We start from the raw sequence: 23,994 nt of genomic DNA, 5'->3' as shown, positions 1-23,994 counted from the left end.
ACATTTCAAACCATCTTTCTGACATCTACCGTATATTTTCGCGAAATCATCTAATTTCCTTTAAACCTTTTTATCTGCTTTTAACAAAACAAACCCGAACCCAGTTTGTCCATTTTGATTCCTATGCTTTGTCTTCATATCATAGTATTTCATTCGTTTGTTCGTTATAGCACATGCTGTAGTAATGTGTTGTCCACTTTTGCTGATGGCAATTCAGAATCTGAAAATATAGGAAGCCTCCCTTTCTTAGGATGAGAACAGGTACTGAGTATGCATTGTATTAATGGCCTGTGGCTGTTTGCACCTGGCTTTGGTTTAAGTGCATCATGTACAATCATATGCCGTGATCCCTTCCACTCTCCTGACTATCTCCATGACATGGCCTGCTGGTGCTGTCAACAAATTCCAGGCTGATCACTTTGAAAAAGTGTGTCAACTCTTTAAGCATATTATATACTGACTTGCCTGATGTATTGAAATTCAGTTGGACAAAAAACTGTGGACCTCTCCCAGATGTGTCTATAAGATGATTAAGTACAGCACCAAAATAGTTTGAGGCGGGCGTGATGTTAATCTTCTCTCTTAAAAAAGAAATCAATCTCTCCAATATGATACAATATCAACAGATCCTGGTTTCTAATGCTAAGGTCTGATACAGTATTAGAAATCCAATTATTTTTGTGTATCATCTACCAGTTTCTTCAAGCTGTTATCAAAAAACCTAAGGATAGTCAAGGTCTATGGTGATGAAAAATTAACTTTGTGACCAATGCCCACATTTACAATCTTCAGAGTCTTTCTCTCTGTCACGTGTTCACCATTACAGTCAGTCAGTACACATCCTATGCCTGGCCCATTCTCCTCCCGCCCACTTACAGAGTGGAGAGATTGCCTAAACAAGCTCTCTCTTTCTGAGCTGCTTTTCTCTGCAGTGCAGCCCTTCCCTAAAAAGAGCTAAGGCAACTTAACAAGCTTAGCTCTGTGACCTTAACTGATTAGAACCCTCCAGCCACTGGCAACTGCTACCTGAAATTGACAAGACCCTAATCAGTTTCACACTAAAGGCTTTTGTTCGCCTCCTGAGCAGCTGGTTAGGCAAACAACTGCACATTCCTTTTGGTGTGTAGTCCCCATTGCATGCCTGCTTACTCTCTTGTTACCCCTTCCTCTCCAATGAATGTAAATACAAACATCAATTCTCTTCTTGTTAATTATCCCAGTGCCAGGGTGAGCATGCCAAAGGAGGGGGGAGGGGGGAAAAGATTTGCCCTTTTACCTGGTTTCCTCATGAGTCAAGTTCTGGAAACCTTTCCCCCTGTTTGGGCTCACCCAGCTGTTTGGGGTAGTATCCTTCTGATGTTGTAAAGCAAAGGAAAGCTGAAGTAAAATCATAAAGACAGTCACAGTCACATGATTTTTCACTTAGCAACCACTTCGCTTAATGACCAAGTTGCCAGTACCTATTGAGGTTGCTAAATGAGGGCTGCCTGTAGTTACAAATGCTTTCAGATTAGGCCTTGCCAATATGAACTCTAGTCCTACTTTCCTCATCCTGGAACTCTCCAGATTATAACAGGGATTATAACTCCCTCATTATTCCAAATCATGATAGCTGGTAATTCTGGGAGATATAAACCTAGCATACCTAGATGGTACCAGATTAGGAAAGATGGGGCTAGTTTACTGTCTTCCTGAAACTGGCTTTAAACCTGCCAGTGTGTCTCTCCTACCAGATCACTTTAATTCTCCCACTCCATGATGCTTTTGAACTATCTCAAAAATTAGATCAACATGTGGAACGTCCATCAATACCAGTTCCTAATCTCAGTATGTCCCAGGATGAACCTGACTAATTGCCTCTGGCTCAGGGCTGATTCTGTTGTACTGTTTCTGGCCCAATGCTAATTTTGCTGCATTTAAATTTAGAGGTGTACAAAGCATTTTGAGGTCAAAACACTCCTGCCTCATAATATCCTATTCCAACTTCATAATAGCTGGTCTGGCTTGATCTGGCCTCAGAACAGAAGTGTTCTGATCATGGTCTGTTCTTAGAATGGCCAGTTCCAAGATTGGACTGCTTCCAGAGTACTCAAACCAGATGCTCTGTCAAGATATCACAAGGTTTCAACCAAAAAGTGTTTCCCACAACTCTAGTTAAATTATTGATTTAGCCATTCAAGTTACCAATAAACTAAAAATAACCCCTTATGTTTGATTAATTAGATCAAGTCTGGTTTACTGTGCTAATCTAACTTGAAGGCTTGTTTTCTTAGTATCCATAGGCAGCCCAACTCTTTTCTTGTTGAGGTTTTTTAATTATAACCATACCGCCAGAGGCCAGGCAAGAAGATTCTGACTGTGCTGTCTCTTGGCTTATCATCACATCAAGGAAACTTCTATACTACAACCACTTACAATCTATTGGTACTCATCATAGGGCCCCACAAGCCTAATCAGAGCCCCATTTGAACCCTTGTGTGAGTTAGCCTTACTGAATTTGACATAAAAAGTGTCACTTCTGATAGTTATAACTTTAGCCACATGAGTATCAGCAACAGGAGATGTCTCTACCAAGAAAGAGTTCTGTATTATCAGCCACAGACTGTCACTCTGCACTTTAGCTGTGCTTTCATTAGACCGACTTTGGTTTTTCATCAGGACCAGGAAGAGATCCTCTCCTTCTCTTACCTCAATCTCAAGACCCAAATCTATCTGAACAGAAGAATTCAGAGCCTCAAAACAGCCTCTTAGCTACTATACAACAACACCATCTGGGCTACAAAGCCTCACCAACCATGATCTTTTGGTGGACCAGGAACTGCATCAAATGACCCTAGAAGATTGTAAGGAAGCTTGCTTAACTAGAAGCCATCTCAGCCCCACCCAATATTAATGTTCCCTGGGAGACATATTTTGGGCTGCTACATGATCCTCCAAGTTCTTCCTTATAAAACAGTGTTAAGATTAATTCCAAATCCTGTTTTGGAAAATAGTCCCTAGATGTTAACTAATAGTGGCTTTACCGCAATAGCAAGCTATAAATCTGGACTTTTTAAAGCAGTGTTTATGTTCACAGCCTGTTTGCTCAAATAAACAATCCCTGAAGCTATATTTGAGCATAGTTTTATATTGCATCTGAATTGTTCCCAATAAGCTAGAATTCACAAGCTTTCTTGAAATCTTGATTTAAAGCTTGCTTCCAATTTTGCATTATTTAGGAACAATTATCCTTCAATCTGAGATTGAACAACAAGAAGCTTTGCTAAATTGAGGCTTCCTTGGTTATTTATCTTTTTATGTGGGTTTATTAATCCAAGCAATATTCAGAATCCCATGGATGTGACACACAAATGAAAAATCCATGAAATGAAAAGGACTGCATTCCATCTTCTCACTTGAATTTTCAACCAATAAAACAGTAAGTGCCTGATAAGATCTTTTTGCAAAGGTTTTATGGTAAAAAAAGCAGATCCAGGTATTATTTTGTCAAACCTGATTATACTAATTTATCACAAAGAGGCTATTGATGAGACAAACCCATGAATTAGAGGCCAATTATTAAATCTGCACCAGCCCTCTGATAAAGTCTCAAAAGCAAAGCAGAATACATTCTTCCTGAAGAAATGACTAAACATTTACCAACTTCTTCCTTGCGTTAGTGTATCCTCCAGGGACCCTCTAGTGCATAAGCTAATTAAACACAAGCAGTTCTGTAGCGTGCTTTCTTGAATTCTTGATTGCTTCCAGGCTCTGCTGCCTCTAGGGCTGAAGCCAACATCCTTCACACTTAAGACTACTTCACCAACTTCATAGGCCCATTAATTTATTTTACATACGATATACACATTAGCTTCAATTTATTTTTAGGAGCTCTTTCAGTCTCAGATAAACAACTAAGGTATTGCTGAGTGCACTCCATGAAATAATCTTTTTAGAATATGAAGCTAATACATTTGACGGCCGCTTTCCCGATTCAACAGTCAAAGATGTTTATAGTTAGCATCTGGACACTATTAACTTGCAGAGAACAACTATCCATTTACCTCATAGCATAGCCAAGGTATTTATAATTACATATGGAATTTTTCCAACTCTTACAGATAGCTGTATAGCCTCAGGCTTTAAGTACACTGTCAATTCAACAGTCAGGACTAACCTCTCTTTCTAAGAGCGAGATTGGGACTTCAGTTGAAATGCTGGATGAAGATTGGATAGTCGAGTTGGAGAAATTAAAAGGAGAGATTGAGTTGCAAGCAGTAAGTGGAATTGATCTTCTGATGGAACGCCATGGAAAAGAAGGGTTTATTATGTATGGGAAGTCTCCTGAAGAGAAGTCGGAGTTTTTGAGGGGGGCAGTTGGGCTGTTCGGTTTTTTAAAGAAAAAAGCTCTCTGCACTTTGCACGGATATGTAAATGATCTGGTTTATTTTGAAGTGGGATAAGGGTTTAAGAATATTTATCTGGATTTTAGGGTTTGGCTGATTTCATTTATCTTTAATGATTTGGATTAAGATTATTAAGGTATAATAAAAATAATAGTGTCTGGTTTTGGGTATAATATGATTAAGATTATTAAAATTGTTGTATTATCAAATGCAGTGGCAGACAATTTGTTTTTTAGTTCATTCTTTATTACAGGAATGTATAGAATAGTAGTAGGAAGGAAATAATTAAATAAATGTTATCTTTGGGGGAGTTGATTAGGTTTATATTTTTTTTCTTTTCTTTTAATATAAGGGGAGGGAGCAACTGTATTTAGTGATTTTTATAATATGCCAGTGGAATTATTTATAGAAATAATGTGATTTTGGTTTAATATAGAGTAAGGGATTATGGAAAATTGTTGTATATCCTTCCTGATAAAAGTTGGAAGTCACCTCTTTTTGCAATTTTGAAAAATTTTCTCTTGTGTTTCTACACTTTGTTTTTTCTTTGTAGTTTTTTGTTTTTCTGTAAGTTTTATCTTTGCTTAAAACTTAATAAAATTCTTATATATATTTAAAAAAAGGACTAAACTCCCCTTCCCAACCCAAATATGTCCAAAGAACATCTGTGTTCTTTCACTGTAACGATGATCCTGGCCAAACCAAACTTAGATCACTCAAGCCCAACTGTCATGTTCTCATTCTAATGTCTGGTTAACATTGTAACGTTTCACATGTCATTCTCTGTTCCGTGTTCCTTCACCCGGAGTTTTTTTTCATTCTTTCGCCCTCCATTGTTTTGAGGGCTTGGAATGCATGTTTGGGTTTGCGCTCCTGTTCAAGGTTACTTTCCCAGGCGCGTCTAACGGCTTTCAGCACCTGGGAGGGGGAGCGTCCTGACGAGCGACGGGGCGGGACCTGCTTACAAGCAAGGCTTTTAAGTTTGTATTTGGCGCGCTTTTGCTCATTCTCAGCTTTCTCTGTATTTGCATACTATTCCTTTAATAAATCAGTTATCTTTAAGCCCGAGCTTGTGAGACTGAGTATTTGGGTTTAGGCAATCATTACTTAAAGCTGAGAATCATTTTATCCATTTTCCGCTAGCCCCATCCAATCATTGGATAAGAGGGAACGCTAGCGATGACAGAACCTCAACTTCGCGCAAGTGAGGGAAGCGAAGAAGAGCGGGAGGCGGCCAAAAGCCGGCCAGTGCTAACTTCGAGAGCGCAAAGAGCAGCACGTCGGGAGTTGCGAGATATCCAATTGGACGAGCTGCTGATATCCATGCAGGAGAGTCTCAGGAGTGATCATAGAACCGTTATGGAAAGAACACAGGGGAGGGGGTCTCCACAATTGACCTGGGAGCACGAAGTCCCCTTGTCACCGAGGGTGGTGGTAACCAACCAACCCTCGGAGGAGCCAGTCACTCCGGCCCGAATGAGGGCATTAGAAGATAAAATGGAGTTAATAGTGACGATCCTCAAGGATCTACCCAAAGAGGATCTACCCAGAGAGGCAGAGCCCACCCCGGAGGATTGGGAGGAAGAGCCGTCACAGTACCCCAGGCATAGTACCATGTCGACCCGGGGGAGAAGCAAGACTCGATCAGCCCGTCAAGGGGGGGAGCGAGAGGCAAGACCTCCTAGGGATCGACCACCCATGGGGGCTCGGCGCACGCTGACATTCGCGGCACCGCCACAGCCAGCTGAGCCGGCAAGAACCTTCCCACCATTTGGAGTGAAGTTCGATGGGGATCCCACAACGCTCTCCTTCTTTATTACTAATGCCAAGCACTATATAGAAGATTGGGGTCGAAATTTTCGGTCTGAACATGGCAAGGTCAATTTCATTGCCAACAAGCTGAGAGGAAAGGCAGCGGATTGGTATGTGCAACTATGCCAAGCTGAGGCAACTGAGTTAGAGGACTTCGATGAATTTTTGTGGGCACTTAAAGAGCATTTCGAAGACCCCCTAGCTCAAGAAACGGCCAAAAATGACCTGCGGAAACTCTACCAAGGGTCCCTCTCAGTTGCCAAATATGCGTTGGAGTTTAAAGCTTTGGCAGGAAAAGTGGAAGACTGGTCTGAGCCAACAATCATCGAATTGTTCAAGCAGGGGCTTGAACCCGAAATCCTTCGATGGGCTCTGGGCAGAGATGATCCTAAAACGCTATATGGGTGGATTCAGTTGGCGGGCAGCGCAGAAAATGCCCTACGAACCTATGCCCATACCAAAGAGCTTAGACAAACACGTCTCGCTAGAGGAGCGCGCACATCTGGACTTGCCAGCCGCCCCAAACCAAAAACCTGGGAAGAAGAGAGGGAGCAACGGTTCTCCAAGGGTCAGTGCCTCAGATGTGGGAAAGAAGGACATCGAGCCACGTCGTGCCCAAGACGCCGTCCAGAGGAACGACAGACGAAACCCACGGTAAAGACACCTGCTCCTGCTCCACCGCGAAAACTGAAGGCAGCCCTCGCGGAACTGGACCCCCCAGACCTTCCTTTCGGAGAAGAGGAGGAAGAGTTGCAATTCGACCAGCCGGCGGGAAATGCCTACCACCTGCCCTGAAGGGCGCCCTAGGGCAGGTGGAAGAAACCGGGCGTAACCATGATTCGGTGAGTGGAAACTTCCCCACACTGACTGTTAAAGTTAAACTGAGCTCAAAAACCAAAACGGTGGAAATGTGGGCCATGCTAGACTCGGGTTGCTCCCGTTCCCTAATGCACCCTGATGTCGTAGCGGCTCTGGAACTGCCCACGTTCCCTTTGTCAAGACCCATGATTTTCACCCAATTGGATGGAACTATGGCGGGAGGGAAAGCAGTCAATCTTTCCACGGGACTGGTCGCCTTGCAGATGGGCTCCCATCAGGAAAAGCTGCCATTTGTGGTAGCTCCAGTGGGGGGTCCTCTGGTAATCTTGGGGATGCCTTGGTTTGTGCAACAAAACCCTTTTATCAACTGGCTGCATAGAACTGTTACGTTTGCAGATGGATTTTACAAAGTACCCGAAAAGGACCTACTGGAGGACATGGAGGGTGGAGGGCTAGCGTATACCACTGTGCAAACGCTTCAACCTCTTGAGGGACTACCCAATCAATACCAAGATTTTGCTGAAGTATTTGGGGAAAAGGAAGCGGATCGCTTGCCACCCCACCGAAAAACGGACTGTGCCATTGAGTTTTTACCAAATGTAAAATTGCCTCACCCAAAAATATACCCCATGTCTCCCAAAGAGCTTACCACGCTAAGGGAGTTCATTGACAAAAATCTGGCTAGGGGTTTCATTGAGCCGGCAAATTCCCCGGTAGGAGCTCCTGTCCTATTCAGGCCAAAAAAGGATGGGTCATTAAGGCTTTGTACCGATTTCCGCGGGCTCAATGCGGTCTCAATATTAAATAAATATCCTTTGCCCCTGATCAAAGATATGTTATCACATCTGGCCAGAGGCAAAATTTTTTCAAAACTGGATTTGAGAGAAGCCTACTTTCGCATTCGCATAAGGGAAGGGGATGAGTGGAAAACAGCGTTCAACTGTCCTCTTGGGGCTTTCCAATATAAAGTCTTACCATTCGGTTTGTCCGGGGCACCTGGAGTTTTTATGCAACTGATCAATGAGGTCTTGCATGACCACCTATTTAAGGGGGTACTGGTATATTTGGATGATGTATTGATTTATACTGAAACCATGTCAGAACATATCCACTTGGTGCGTCAGGTACTGGCTAAATTGAAAAAAGCAGAGTTGTACGCAAAACTGTCCAAATGTGCTTTTCACCAGTCGCAAATTGATTACCTAGGGTACCGGATTTCAGCCCAGGGCATCGAAATGGACCCTGCAAAAGTAGAAGCCATCGTGGCATGGGAACCTCCCCGTACCAGGAGACAATTACAGAGTTTCCTTGGATTCTCTAATTTCTATCGGGCATTCGCCCAAAATTTTGCAGAAATCGCCCTCCCCCTTACTGAGCTCTTAAAACTTAAAGGACAGGGGGATACGCGACGTTCAAAGAACCCAGGCGCGCTCCTTACATGGACTCCAGCCTGTCAGCAAGCGTTCGAAGCGCTCAAACAAATCTTTACCACAGAACCAATATTACAGCATCCAAACCCCTCTAAACCCTTCGTTGTACAAGTCGATGCTTCTGATTTTTCCATAGGAGCAATTCTTTTACAATCTGACCAATCTGGCGCTTTAAAACCCTGTGCCTACCTCTCTCGCAAATTCACGGAAACAGAGAGAAGATGGCATGTTTGGGAAAAAGAGGCTTTTGCTGTAAAAACAGCTTTAGAGACATGGCGACACCTATTGGAAGGCACTTCAAACCCTTTTGAAGTCTGGACTGACCATAAAAACCTGGAGGCTTTAAGCACCAGTCGGAAACTCAGTCCCAAACAGCTGCGCTGGGCTGAGTTTTTCAGCCGCTTTGACTTCACTCTTAAATTTATACCCGGCAAGAAAAACTTTTTAGCTGATGCACTTTCGCGCAGACCCCAAGATGCTGGCCCGGGGCCAACGGTCCAGGGCACCGTCTGGACCGACAAACAATTAAGTTTGGCAGCAGTGACTCGCAGCCAGACCCGAGCGCAATCAACTCCGCCTCCAACCGCTCCGCCTTCCAGCCGCCCGCCGCCCTTGTCAATTCCCTCCGATTTGCAACAACAGTTGCTTTCCCACCTTAAAACAGATACTTGGTTGCAAACCAATAAACACATTTTAACTTTCACCGATGATCTTGCCTGGCGCAACGATCGTCTCTATGTACCCGAAGCAATGCGAAAAACCATACTCCAGCGCTGCCACGATGACAAGCTAGCTGGACATTTTGGCTACGTAAAAACTTTGCACCTCGTTCGCCGCCAATTCTGGTGGCCAACTTTACTCAAAGACTTAAAGGAGTATGTCACTGCGTGCCCTGTATGTGCGGCGATAAAGCGCAAACCAGGCAAGCCCCAAGGTCTCCTTCAACCCGTTGCCACTCCATCTGTCCCTTGGCAGGATATCTCCATGGACTTTATCGTTGATCTACCCCCTAGTCAACGAAAAACCGTCATTTGGGTCGTTAAAGACTTTTTCTCCAAACAAGCTCACTTTATCCCATGCGCTTCTATCCCCACCGCACAACAGCTGGCACGCCTCTTCCTCATCCACGTGTACCGCCTCCACGGTATCCCCGCCCGTTTGGTGAGTGACAGGGGCACACAATTTACGTCACAATTTTGGCGCGCATTTTTGAAACTTTTGGGTACGAAACAGTCGCTGTCTACCGCCTGGCATCCAGAAACGGACGGATCTACAGAGGCGGTTAATTCTACATTGGAACAATACCTCAGGGCTTTTGTTAACTACCAACAGGACAACTGGGTCGATTTACTCCCATTTGCTGAGGTCGCCTACAACAATGCCATTCATCAAACCACCGGGCAAGTTCCCTTTAAAACAGTTTTTGGACGTGAATTTGTTCCGATTCCTGAACTTCCTCATCCTCAACCCCTACCAGCCACCCTCGCTGACTGGGCAGACTCTCTCAAAGACTCATGGTCTAATATTCTACTCGCTCTCAGCCATGCCCAAGCTACCTATAAACGACATGCCGATGCGAAGCGTTCCCCAGAACCATCCTTTGCGGTCGGGGATAAAGTTTACTTATCAACTAAGTTTATCAAGTCCCCTCAACCCTCTAAAAAACTTGGTCCTAAATTTGTCGGTCCTTTTCCAATTGTTGCTCAACTGAACCCTGTTACGTTTAAACTTGATTTGCCTCACAACCTTAAACGTTTACATCCTGTTTTCCATTGTAGCTTACTCAAACCCTGCCTGTCGTCAGACCGTTGGCATCCACAACCCATTCCTCCACCTCCCCTCATGATTGACAACCAGCAACACTTCGAGGTGGCATCTATCCTCGACTCCAGACGCCAGCGCTCTGCTTTGCAATACCTCGTCCGCTGGAAACATTTCCCTCATCCTGAATGGGTTGCTGCTCCAGACGTGCATTCTCCTCGTCTCGTAGCCCACTTTCACTCTGCCTATCCTGACAAACCGGCTCCCTAATTTCTTTTGGGGGGGCAATATGTCATGTTCTCATTCTAATGTCTGGTTAACATTGTAACGTTTCACATGTCATTCTCTGTTCCGTGTTCCTTCACCCGGAGTTTTTTTTCATTCTTTCGCCCTCCATTGTTTTGAGGGCTTGGAATGCATGTTTGGGTTTGCGCTCCTGTTCAAGGTTACTTTCCCAGGCGCGTCTAACGGCTTTCAGCACCTGGGAGGGGGAGCGTCCTGACGAGCGACGGGGCGGGACCTGCTTACAAGCAAGGCTTTTAAGTTTGTATTTGGCGCGCTTTTGCTCATTCTCAGCTTTCTCTGTATTTGCATACTATTCCTTTAATAAATCAGTTATCTTTAAGCCCGAGCTTGTGAGACTGAGTATTTGGGTTTAGGCAATCATTACACCAACTCCTTAATCTATAGTCGTCAGAATTAGGTAACAAATTGGCCACCTCATTCAGGGTAACTCAGATAAGTTAAGAAGAAAAGGGAAATTGACCCCATGCTGAGACACCTGAAGTAAAATGAGCAGTGACAATTCCTTTTGAAAGAGTACTTGCCTGCTCTTACAGGAACTGGAAAACCAGGTATCACATATCTGACTGAAGGGTAAATGTATCACAGTATAACTGTTCTGTGACCAACCCGTTTAGAAATCTGAAAATATGTAAAGGAGGGCTGATCACATTCCTTATCCAATGTTGCTTCCTTCCGAGGAAATGGAGAAAATATTCACAAAGTATATAGCAAGTAACAAATTTCACCCTGAAAAAAGGGCCATCCAATCTTACATATACTATTAGATCCTTGCATATAATATCAAATACATATAACATCAGACATTTCTACTAGTCAGCCAGTATGTTTTAGAAGTTCACTTTAAAAAAAACCTGCAGTGGTCATATACAATGTAATATACGAAGGGGTCCTAATTTTGTTTTTCCTAATATTATCACAAGTAATGATTTGTTTAAAGTATTTATCTACTCTCGGCATGTAAGTTAATGATTTTTTTAAAGGTTTACATTGTTTTTTTCTCTAAGGAACTCAAGACAATGTATATGATGGTTCTTCCCATCCCATTTATTTTTCCTGTTTTGTCTCCCCACATTCCTATAAAGGAAGGAAAAATTGCCCCAACATCACACCATGAGCTTCATGGCCAAGTTGAGTTTGAATCTGGTTCTTCCAATTCCAAGCCTTGCTATTAGTAACAGCTCCATACTAGCTCTTTCTTCTATCATTAGTGTGTGATGGTGAAAGGTCCCCTGTGCAAGCACCAAGCCATGTCTGACCCTTTGGGGGGATGCCACTTTTGCAACATTTTCTTGGCAGACTATAGCGGGGTGGTTTGCCATTGCCTTCCCCAGTCGTCACCTTCCCCAGCAAGCTGGGTACTCATTGGCATACTCTAATAATATTTTTTTTCCTCAAAAATGTGCAAGCATACTTCAAGGTGCATGTTTCTTAACCAGGCTAGCTATATCTCAATTAAGAAAAATGTCACATTGCTGAACAAATATATTCAGTGGCTGTTTCCATAGCAAAATTTATGGCTGATTCTCAACTTTGTCTTAGCTCTAACAGTATATTTATTCTAAAATATACTGCACAAATGCTTATTTCACAATAACAGACACAAATTAAGTGCAACTGAAGCTATGCATGTGGTTTGACATGGGCCAGAAGGCATGCATCACGTACATAAGGCCAACCCTTGATTTATCAAACCAGATGTATACCAACCTTTGACTAGGGAGGCATTCAGTAAATGGAAACACTAGTTTCTGGTGATCTGTGCCTGGACCAAAGCACATATGTCAAATCTTCAGGGCAGAGGTATTTTAGGGGGGCAGGAAAAAACTAGAGACAGCAGTGGCAGCAAATAGATGGTAGAGAAAGCAAGCCCTGGGAAGTTTGGGGGTGGGCAGACCAGTTGTATAGCTACCACCAACCTTAGCTTCAAACATGGATTATACAACTCCCCCCTCTTCCAATGTGCCAGGGCCTTCTTTCTCCTACTTCCCACCACCTCCTATGCCTTTGACTTTGCCACCACTTCCTGTGCCTTTGACTTTAAGTGTAGCATTAGAGGAGGTAAGGAAAGTGAGCTGCTGGCAAAACCAATGAACAGGCCACCAAACAGGCCTTGCAGAGGGAGAGGATGACAGGGGCGAGGTGCATCAACCTTTCCCTACTAGCCTTGTAAGACCCCTCTAGGATTTGCCTTGGCCAAAACCAAGAACCACCAAGAGTCCGGGCTTGATTTGTGCTGAGCAGCAGTCTGGAACAGTTCAGCCAAACTCCCAAGTTGCAATATGTTTGTTTTGCTTTGGAAACAAACTGTATTTTCTGTTTCATACACTACCCTGCCTTTGATCTTATTCAATTTAGACTCTAATCATCTATATTCATTTATTAGATTTATATGGCCGCCCATCTTGTGACACACAACTCTGGGCAGCTAACAATGATAAAAAAAGAAGCAAAAAAAAAAAGGACAGAAAGAGTTTAGGCTAACATTGTAACCAATGTTGCCTCAATGAAGAAGCACAGCATAAGACAAGCAATATTTAATGGAAAGTACACCCATTCAGATAAAATATACAGTTGGTGTAGCAAATAGTTCTAGTAAATACTTATCCAATGCAAACTAAGTAATTTGAAACTGGGAAGATATTAACTGTACACAAAATCCTCCTGAGAAATAGTTTTACAATTCAGGTAAGAATCAGGGAATGAGGAATAGGCCATCATTTTGGATTGGTAAATACAGCAGAAAGGCTAAGAATGTATCATGGATATTCTAATGGCTGTCATGGATAGAGGCTTATCTACTCATAAAAGGGTAACACAGAACATTTGTTTATTAAAAAGCTAACATGAAATAAAGCTCTCCATACCATCCCCATTTACTACTGCTTTTTTTTCTAAGCAGGTTGGCAGCTTTTCAGAGTATTAGGCTGTAGCCACTACTTTTGTTAATTCTCTAAAAACGTCCTTGGAGCCCAAAGATATTATAAAAATCATGCTGGAGACTTGACTCCTTTTTCCTTGTAGTGTAGCAGCTTCAAGGGCTGTGTGATGCTTCAGATCCAGTTTCAGAAAGGTACATCAGAGTACAGCACCTGTCAGTGACTCATTAAGACAGCTGCAGGTTATTCTAGAATAGCACAGCAACTGCGTATAGGAGTTTTCCACTGCAGCCCCACACTCCTGGAAACAGATGCAGCTGATTTAATGAGTTGCCAAAAAATGCTACAGGCATACCCAAAGCAAGTTTCTGGAATCAAACCATTTCCAGTCCTATCAGTTTCCTATTTAATAAGGGTAAAAACTCCCTAGAGTTGAGCTTGAATTCTTGGTAACTACATGTAGTTTTCTTAGCAACAAGATGGAAGAAACAAGTTGTTTCGTCAGCTTCCCAGTCAGTTTATAGTCCATAGCCCTGGGATTTCCTCATAGTCTCCAATCCAAGTTCCAACTAGGTGTAACCTTGCTATATACTTTCCACTACGACTAATGCCCCTGTAGGGTATTATACTGTTCAACAGGTGGCCACAGGACTTGTTTTGTTGTCATGTTAGATCCAGACTATTTGAGGTACCAGCTTTAAAATTCCAAATGATCGTATTTGATAGCTAGTTTAATTATGACATTGGTAACACAGAATGTAAAGCAGTTCCTGTGAAATTAAAGATTTATGCTAAGAATACTTAAGATGAAATACGTAAAATGTATTGTGGTAGATTTCAGTAATGCTGCTGGTTCTCAGGAAGGAGGGAGCACATGCCAAGGAGAAGAGCAAGATAAAAGGAGACTCAGACCAGAAATGGAATGTGGGAAAACTAAGAGGTTCAGAGTAGCCCTGCCCTAGAGCTCTCCCAAGTTACTTCCCCTTAGTTTAGGTAGAGTAGCTTTAGTCTGGCAAGATTCTGTCTATATGGTTTAAGCAAATAAGGAACTGAGGTTTGGCTGGACTGATTCTCTGAAGTTCTTGGGCTGGGCCTGACTTGTATTAATATATCTGTAACCCAGGGAATCTCAACCTTTTTGTGCCATGGACCTCTTTGAGAGTCTGGTGAAACTTACCCACCCCTTCTTGAAAAAATGTATTTAAATGCATAAAATAAAATAGTGGGGAATTTTTTTTCCTATCCATTCACAAACCCCCTGAAATCTTAACTCCAGGTTAGGAATCCTTGTGGTAGCCCTTCCACTTATACATATTTTTATGTAACATCAGGCAGAGGGGAGAGTCAGTGTGACATAATGGCTAAGGTGCTGGACTATAAGTGCATAAGCCTGGAAAAAGTCAAGGCTGCTTTAATTATTCAAAAAAGAGATGCTCTATATGTGTTTCCATATATTCCAAAGCACCCTTCTTTTAAAGGGCTTGCACAGCCTTACAAGACAATGTATAGATGATTAACTCTGCTCTACCATTTGTAGCAAGGTATATGATTTTATATATCATATCAGGATATGAAATGTAGTAACATATACCTAAATATTTGATTATCCTTCAAAGAAATTTTTATAATGATACAAATAATATAAAAATGGCATTTGAAGAAACAAAAAGGTTCAAAATAAGACTGGAGTGAATCAAGGTTGAATATTGTCCCCATACCTGTCTAGAAGAGATGTCCTAACAGCCAGGAACCATGCTGAGACAAGGAATAGGTCTCTAGTGTTTATTACTGCTACATTAGACAGAAAATCCTAACAAACTGAAGAAGCGTGGGAAAAACCCAGACAGATAAACCCCAAAAGTCAAGGCAGGTCTTATCTGTGTCTCTTTGAATGGCTGCTCAACTCCTCAGTACTACACATGTGTTTTCCCCCTTGGATAGGGGCCCCCTCCTGCTCACCATCAGTACTCATGACAAGAGATGAAGCTAGAGTCAAAATTGAAGGTCAAAATACAAACAGTCTGAGATATTCAGATAACACCACTTCGTTAGCTGAAAACAAAAGAGACTTGGAAGAACTAATTATGAAAGTAACAAGGGAAAAGGAAAAATCTGGGTTATTTGGAAATATTAAGGAAACAAAGATAATGTCAAATAGCAAGCTTACTGAACTTACAGTTGATGACAAAGAAGTGAAGGTAGCAGATAATTTTCTTTTCTTCAGGTCAAGAATAAAGATAGGCAATGTGCTGGAGATATAAAGAAGTGATTAATTCTAGAAAGAAAGGCAGTGACAAATTTAGACAAAATCATGAATGATATTTCTATGACAACAAAGATAAGAATAGTTAATGTAATGGTTTTTTCCCAGTAATAACTTATAGCTTTGAAACGCAGACACTAAGAAAGAGCAGGAGAAACAAGATAAGATGCTTCTGAATTATGGGTTTGCAGATGGTTATTAAGAGTCCCATGAACTGCAAGAAGAGCTAATCAGTCCATCCTGGACCAAATTTAAGGAAAAAAACAGCTATTCTTCTGAAGCACAGAACAGCAAGCAGAAACTCAAACTTCACACATGTGATGCAAGCAGATGATGGCCTTTATTGGCAAGGCTGAGGGAACTAGAAGTGGGGAAAGGCAGTAGATTATGTAGGTGGATAGGAACAAAGTAGAGCCAGCTTGGTGTAGTAACTAAGGCACCAGGCTAGAAGCTGAGAGATGGTGAGTTCTGCTCCCATTTTAGGCATAAAGCCAGCTAGGTGGCTTTGGGCCAGTCACTCTCTCTCAGCCCTAGGAAGAGGGCAATGGCAAATCACATCTCAAAATCTTGCCAAGAAAACTGTAGGGACTGGTCCAGGCTAGGTCGCCAGGAGACAAGACTGACTCGAAGGCAAAAAAAAACCCACTACAGAGATTACTGGATTATGCAAGGAAGAACTGTAAATTATTACCAAAGACAGATCAAGTTATTGAATATTTGCACATATAATCAAAAGGAGTTGCATTCAACTCAAAGGTACCTAATTAACTTCTCTGAATGTTATTTCTTCGGCATCTGCTCAGTTTTAGTTTTCATTCATATTGTTTTAGTAATTTCTACTCCACACTGTTCAAATAAATTCAAATGAAGAAAAAATAGAAAAAGTAACACAATACACAAAATAAAACAAAAATTTCAATAAAATCAAATATAAAAACTAATCACATGTACTATTTCTGAGCAAAGATCTTAAGCTTTCTGGCTCGACATGGTTGGAGAAGGAGAAGAGGAAAGACTATGTTTGGTGTACGGGATCAAAAAGATTAGTGGAATGTTCTTGGAAGAGGTACATATTATTACTGGAAAGAGGTCAAGATGGTAGGCAATTGTCTATAGGGTCATCAGATGTCAAACTCAGTGGCACCAAACTAACTTGATTCTTCAAGTAACACAGCTTAGCTAACTCTTAACTGAGCACAGGAGACCAAACACTTTTTTCCATAAGTGAAAAATATAAAATAGCATTCTATTTTATTTGGCTGCTATTAAATGCTTGAAAGGTTGACTCCTTCAGTGAGACTATGTAGTTTGTTCAGTTTGGAAGTCCTCATTTAATGGTGCTGAATGAGGGGGACTTACAACTGGTCCTTGTAGTTGTGGCCACTGCAATATGCCCACAGTCACATGATTGCAATTCAGGTGCTTAGCAACCAGCTCGCAATTACAATGACAATCTCAGTGTTCCGTTGTCACATGATTGTCATTTGTGACCTTCACTGCTGGCTTCCAATGAGCAAAGTCAATGGGGAAGCTGTCAGGAGGTTGCCAATGGTGATCACGTGACTGGGGATTGCTGCGGCTGTGCTGAATTCACCCAACAATGGCAACTAGGACTGCCAAAACTACCGCTGTAAGTCAGTGCGGTCACATGATATATCGCTTAGCAATGGACTTCCCCATCCCAACTGCCATCAGTAAGCAAGGACTACCAGTTCTCATTTGGCAATTCCCTCGGATAGCCACTGTTTGCAAATACATCAGTAATAAGTGGTAGTAAAAATATCATCTTCTGACCAATGTGCGCACTTACACCCACATTTCTCTGCCTGACAACAACAGATGCCAGAGTGAGAGTTACACTGGCCTAGGTGCATGAGAGAACTTTATCTAAATGAGATGGCAGCAACCAGCAATCTTTGCAGGATCTCTCTCTTCCTCTCTGTCATGATTTGCTTAGCGACTATATCACTTAGCGACCATTTCAGTGGAATCAATTGTGGTTGCTAAACAAGGACATTTAGCATGTTATGTGAACCCAATCACTATGTTTTGTGAACAGTGGTTTATGGCTTAGAATACAATATGAACTAAGTCAACTATAGCTTATTCAATGGTGATTAAGCAAACCATGGTTTAACATGTGTGAATCAAATTATATAGAGAGAGCATGTGCACTGTAGTCTGTAATTTATCAGTGACCAATCCAGATGGTCCATTTTGATTGGTTCAGATAAACCATATGGCTCACATGACTTGCCTAGTTCCTCCTCTACTCCCCAAAAGTCTTGTTGAAGGATCAGGAGGGGAATGTCTTATTCCATAAGCTTCCTTCTATTACATTACTCAGGAGCCAAGCTATTGTGTTCATAAAGAACACAAGTGGATTTGTAATCAACTGAGATAGCCAATCCAGTAACAGTGAGCATACCTGCAGTTATCAACATGCTGCCAATTGTATGAAATGGGTCTGATATCAGATACAAGGCTGAAAAAGAAGAGTTAAAAGGGTCATGACCCAACGATAAGATCAAGTTAATCACCTCTGCTACCATGATCAAGTGTCAGAGTCTTTCATCATTTAAAGAAGCACCATTGGAGTAGACTATTTATGCTGACCAGTGCCTAAATCAGCTGACAGAAACGTACCTTTTTTTAAGCATAGCAACCATATTTCAATTTTTAAAATGTTATTTGTTTGGAAAAACCTGTACTAGAACTTGCCAAACTAGATCACATTGTTTCTACTTAAATTCACTTTCCCCAGGAAAATTATAACTACTGTATATTTGTTTTACATTCATTGTTAGAGTCTACTATTCCTATTTGTGTCTGGTTGAGTTTCAGATTAATTAAACAAAACCTACATCATTGTCAAGAGATTGGCACTGGAGTGAGTTCTTTCACAAGTGAAAGGAAATTTTAAGATTTTTAAGGGAACTATTTGACAAGTGTTCTGCTATCTTGATCAATTTCATCAAAAGGTAATCTTAAATTGTGCCTTTCCAACAAAAAGTGTAGATGGATTTTCTTGATTTTGACAAAGCTATGAACTGGATATTTAAAGACTTTATATAATTATTCCCTCCACGGTCTCAGCTTCGAAATATTCTAAGAACCCACTCCAGGGAGACTAGCTCTCTGTGAAATGGTTTGACAAAATGTAATAAAAGTGAGGGACTTGTCCTGAAAGAGCAGCAATTATCTTTTAATTCCACCCATTCAAAAAAGATCAACTCATGCCTCCTCCAACTCCCATATATATGAGAGAGAGAGGGAGAGAGATCCAAAGCATCATGGGAGTTGTAGGAGGCATGAGATAGATAGATAGATAGATAGATAGATAGATAGATAGATAGATAGATAGATAGATAGAATGCAGGAGAGATCTAACATGCAATCATGAATGTAAAATCCGACCATACAATGAATTCTAGAATCAGGACACACCATTAACAGTGAAACCAAAAAAAAAAAAGGCAGAAAACAATAGCATTAAGTGAGAAACCTATGCTTTTCCCAAACCATGAATCACTCATCAATTTTACCTATGTTATCCTCAAGACAGAATATTATATATCAGAAGGTGAAACTGGACATTTTGTGTCCCCAAAATAACTCCCAAGACAAAAATATTATGGAGGCAGCCTTCCTAAAACAGAAGGGTTAAGCATGATCAATAATCATTGAACATTAAATTTTAGTTAACAAAGGGATAATGCAGGATAATGATGAGCTGGAATTTTGAAGAGCACTTTTGAGATGGAATTCCCACCTCTTAATCAATACTACCTATCTTTCTGTTGTACATGGAAGGCTGGGTGAATAATGTACATGAAAAAATCATGTTCAGGTGTCCCCCCTTTTTGTGGTTTTCTTCTCTCCTCTTAGAAGTGTCTCTGTTCTCTGCTACTCCTCTTACCTGGAACCCTTTCATCTTGCCCCATCTGTAATTTCTTCTATGTACTCACACTAAATATCACTGAAGACACAGGCACTTGGAAAAGGGCCAGTTTCACAGAACCTTCTGAACTATCTTTAGGGCCAGAACCAATACAGTATCCTGCACAGTCTAATTTAAACAGCAGCACCATATTTTTATGCTACTTCTGAATACTGCTTCTATGCCAACAAATGATTCAAGAATTAAACGAAGGACTATAATACAATTTCAATTAATGTGCTCACATCACGGAGCTACGGAAGTCATTGCTGACATTATTAAAAATGTTAATTAAATGATGATCAAGACAGTCAACATTTACACTGAATCTGATAATTTTAAACACAGAGCTCTAGACAAGAATTACAATGAACTCCCTATAATCAGATGAAGGGAGATACAGACCCCAGGTATGAGGTAAACACTTAATGACAAATGTGTGATCCTTGCATTTGCATAAACATTTGCAGCACTGGTAAATTGATACTTTACTCTTCCATTCAAAACAGTACTCAAGGTAACTCTTGATAAAATAAAGTTGGAATAAAAAATGTTAAGCTATTTTGTTGTCTTTGTCTTTTGCCCCATATTTATTACAGAAAGAAGTGTTCCCCTGCATTAATCTGCAGCACCCTATGCCTTTGTTGCAGACATTAGAACCTTTTTTTAACACGTAGAACGAAGTTGGAGGGAATTTATTGCACAAAATTACAAAGGGTCACTGCAGGCCACATTATGCAGATATTCTAAACTCAAGAACAACCAATCTTATGCTGCTACGGTTTGTGGCGACTCTCAAAATTGTACTCTTTTTCTTCAAACTTAAAAGTCTGTATTAATAAATGCCCAACTGACAGCATTTCAATTTGATTGCCAGATAACTGAAGTCGAGGGCAGACAGCATTTAATACTGAGAGTCAAGCATACCAGAAAATACTTCCAATTTATTCTAGTGATCTATTCTGAAAGGAATAGGACAATTCAGAGACTGCTGGGAGTTAATTTAATTCCTGTACTATCGCAGGTGGTCTGTGAATCACCCCCTAAGAATCCTTTCATTTGTGTGTGTCTGTTTTCCTCCTGTCACCACACCTAATAAAATTCCAGGATACTGATGTAACCTTTGGTCGCTTATTCTACATTCTAAGCTACAAAGAATGGCATACTTGTAGAATATGCAGTTATCATAACTTTCCTTGGGGAAAGGGTAGGAGGGAAACCAGAACAGCAATACGAGGAGCAGCACCAGAATCTGGAAATAAAAGCTACAGAGACAGTCCACAGATTTAACTGCATCAGCATTCCAATAGATATAACTAAAAAATAAATTTTAGATTGCCTGATTTGAATGATAGACTAAAAACCTAAGGTGATTTAGCATAGCCAGTACTGTACAGAAAGCATGTAACTTACAGGCAAATGCAGAATACATTTTCCCTTTGTCTTTGACTGCATACAACACAACACAATTACTAGCACTAAAATAAAAGTTTTGCTTTTTAAAAAATTAGAATGGAAATAGCTCAAATATTCTGAGAATACAGACAAAGTTTATAAGGCATATAACATAAGGCCTTTTGTTTATATATTTTTAAAAATATAATAGCCCATAATATTTTTCAATCTTAGCAATTGGGGCAATTGTATATCCAGCAATTTCAAAACTTTGTATCAATATTTAAGTCTTGCCAATATTTGGAAGGGAGGGAGAAAGTTTATTTCAAAATTGGATTTATAAACGTTGCTTATGTTTATTGGATGAAAGGGCTTCTTTACAACATAATTATATACACTCAGAAATAAGCTCCCCTGAAATCAGTGGACTTCAGAGGTAGCAAGAATCCAGCCATCTCAAAGTTTCTATCCCTCTCCAGAGAAGACTGCACACAGTACAACTAGATTCCTCTGGTCTTATATAGAAAACACAATAAACAGCATCAGCGATCCAAAACTCTGAGTAGGTTCTAAAATTAATCTAAATTGGGAAGGCAGCCTGCGAAAATGTCATTCCATGAGTTTGCAGGCTGTTGCAAACCGAATGGCTGCTCTTCCTTCCAAACAAAAGGAAATGGTTACAGCCAGTGCCATTTCTGGGATGCATACCCGCGTTCTCTGAACTGGGCAAGCAGGTTTGTTAGGACTTTCAGCATTTCGCTCTGTAGCTGTCAACTTGCATTCCTCTCCCCCACCCCAAAACCTTCAGATGACTTTCTCCTTGGCTTTTCAAGAAACAAAGGCGAGGCTGAAAGGCGCTCGCTAACCAGAACACATGCCAAGTTCTTAACGTCTGCGCAGGGGAGCCCGCGCGTCCGAAGCCAGTCCACCCGCGTGAAGTCGCCGCCGCCGCGATCAGCCCTCTTGGGCCAAAAGTTAGCCCAGCAGTAAAGTCAACAGAAGAAAGGAGGAATCGGCTCGTCGCTGTTGGGTGCAGTTTGTTTGCTTTAGGAAAGCCTGATAACCGCGCCAAAGTATTAACTATTTCACGGCTGCTCTCGACTCCCCTGAAAGGGACAGAGGCTGCTAATGACCGGGGGAGGGAGAGATAACCTCGAGGCGGTGACCTGAGGCACTGTCCTCCCTCCGGTTCTACGAAGTGAAGCTACCCTGAGCGCAGCAGAGTTTTTCCTCCTCGGCTTCTTTCCAGCTTGGATACAAAGAAGTTAGCGAAAGCTTCCGGGGAAACTTAGGACTCCTTTTAAGGTGCCTCGCTTTCTGCCGCGACCATGCAGAAATCAGCCCAGCCCCCCCCCGCCCCCCGTGCACCCCCATCTCTACTAACAAAGCAGAGGAGACATTCCACAATGTAACGAGCCAAGGCTATGTAAACAGGATCTGGGCAACTGCCCAGGCGAGAGGTCGAGGATTGGCGTGAGAAGCTGAAAATGTGCAGCGCTGGAAGTCTGGCGGATCCCCGCACTGAGCAGCGGGTTGGACTCGATGGTCTAACGGGCCCCTTCGAACTCTATGGTTCTTTCCCCCCTCCCCCCCCCCATGTTCCAAGATGCAAAACTCAAGTGATTTTACACAAAGAGCCCCTACCCGAGGTCGCCACCGCCAGCCGGGAAGAGGGCGATTTCCCAGCTTTGAGGAAAGGGCGAGCGAAAGGACGAGGCTTTCGAACGGTCCCCTTCTCGTTCCCGAACGTGTCAGGGTTCCGAAGGTGGGGTTCTGGGAGGAAGGCACCACGGCGTTCCGCTTCCCCCAACCTCCGGAGCAACAGAGTGAGAAGCCCGAACAGCCATCCTCCTTCGCGGACAGGGGCCTCAGCATTGCAACCATAAGGCTTCTGGGCACCCTCCTTTCAGGATCTCGGGACTGTGGCGGAATCGCCCGGGAAAGAAGCCCTCTTCTCCATGGGACCCTTCCCCAGTGCAGCGTCCACCGCCGCTCCCCTCCTCCAACCAGAGGGAGCGCTTCGAACCCCAAAGGTCCCCCGGGTACCCAGCAAGCCTGAGCGGGAGAAGCCAAGAGAGGCAAAGGAGGAGGCGGCCCCCTTCCCCCATAGAAACGGGACGCCTTACCGTGGAGCAAGTCCTTACCTGCCGTGAACTGGCCTCGAGCTGCTCCCAGAAAGGCAGCCGAGGGAGCGACGAAGGAGACGATCGCCGCCAGTAAGCCGACGGCTCCAGCCTCCGGGGCCATAGCGAGTTTGGGTAACTTTATCAGGAGTCTTTGCTCAGGCGCTCTCCGCACAAAGCCGGGAAGAAACCTCTCGCCTTCCCGCAGCCTCCTGTTGCCTGGATGCAAAGGAAAGAAAGAAGAGGGGAAGGCAACAGTTTTCCCTTCTCTTCTTTGCTGGCTGTGCGGCGGTGCTCTCCCCTGACCCCTCCGGGCGCGAGCTCAAGCCCGGCGCTCCTGGATTAGACGATCGCGGCTCCTCTTACTCCATCGGAGTTACTTTGCTCAGCGGCGAAAGGAGGAGCTGAGCGCCAGCGCGCGTCCGCCCCTCCGTTTCTTAGCGCCTCGGCCACGGGAATGAGGGACTCATTTCGGCCGGGAGCCCATAGCCCGTTAGAGCGGGCCCGCCAGCGCCTCCTGCCGCCCGCTCACGGGAGGACAGTCCGGCAGAGCTCTCTCCAGGCAGCCTCGGCTGCGTGGGAGCGTAAGATGCAAGCCGCCGGTCTCCGTCTGCTGTGCCGCGCATTGCTTGGGTCCTTGAGCAGACAGAGATGCGTGCGTCTTGGGGAGTAGAAAGGGAAGAGGGAGCTTTTTAAAAAGCGGAGGACGTCAGAAGGGCGTATGTTTCCTATTTTCCTCAGCGACACTAGAAAGGGAATCCCAGGCACACTTTTTCTTGCGGCAGCCAGACATTTATACAAAAGCCAGGTGCCGGCTGCGCTGGGTCTTCCGTTGGGGTTTGCTTCCTTTAATTCTACCCAACGCTTAACCGGTTTACGAAGAT

General features: G+C 42.8%; 1 protein-coding gene across 4 annotated transcripts in view; it reads right to left on the bottom strand.

Moving 5' to 3' along the window:
• The window catches only part of PTPRK (protein tyrosine phosphatase receptor type K), a 419,912-nt gene extending 396,365 nt beyond the window's left edge, over nucleotides 1–23,547 (bottom strand). For all 4 annotated transcript variants that reach the window (XM_063310171.1, XM_063310189.1, XM_063310180.1 and 1 more), the window contains exon 1: nucleotides 23,132–23,547. In XM_063310171.1, the coding sequence (XP_063166241.1) occupies nucleotides 23,132–23,234 (103 nt within the window). In that variant the 5' untranslated portion in view covers nucleotides 23,235–23,547. The remainder of the gene's footprint in view (nucleotides 1–23,131) is intronic.
• Nucleotides 23,548–23,994: the final 447 nt, after the last annotated feature.

This window comes from Candoia aspera, chromosome 1, assembly GCF_035149785.1.
Source record: "Candoia aspera isolate rCanAsp1 chromosome 1, rCanAsp1.hap2, whole genome shotgun sequence".
NCBI lineage: Eukaryota > Metazoa > Chordata > Lepidosauria > Squamata > Boidae > Candoia > Candoia aspera.
This window is presented reverse-complemented; position numbering and strand designations above follow the sequence as displayed.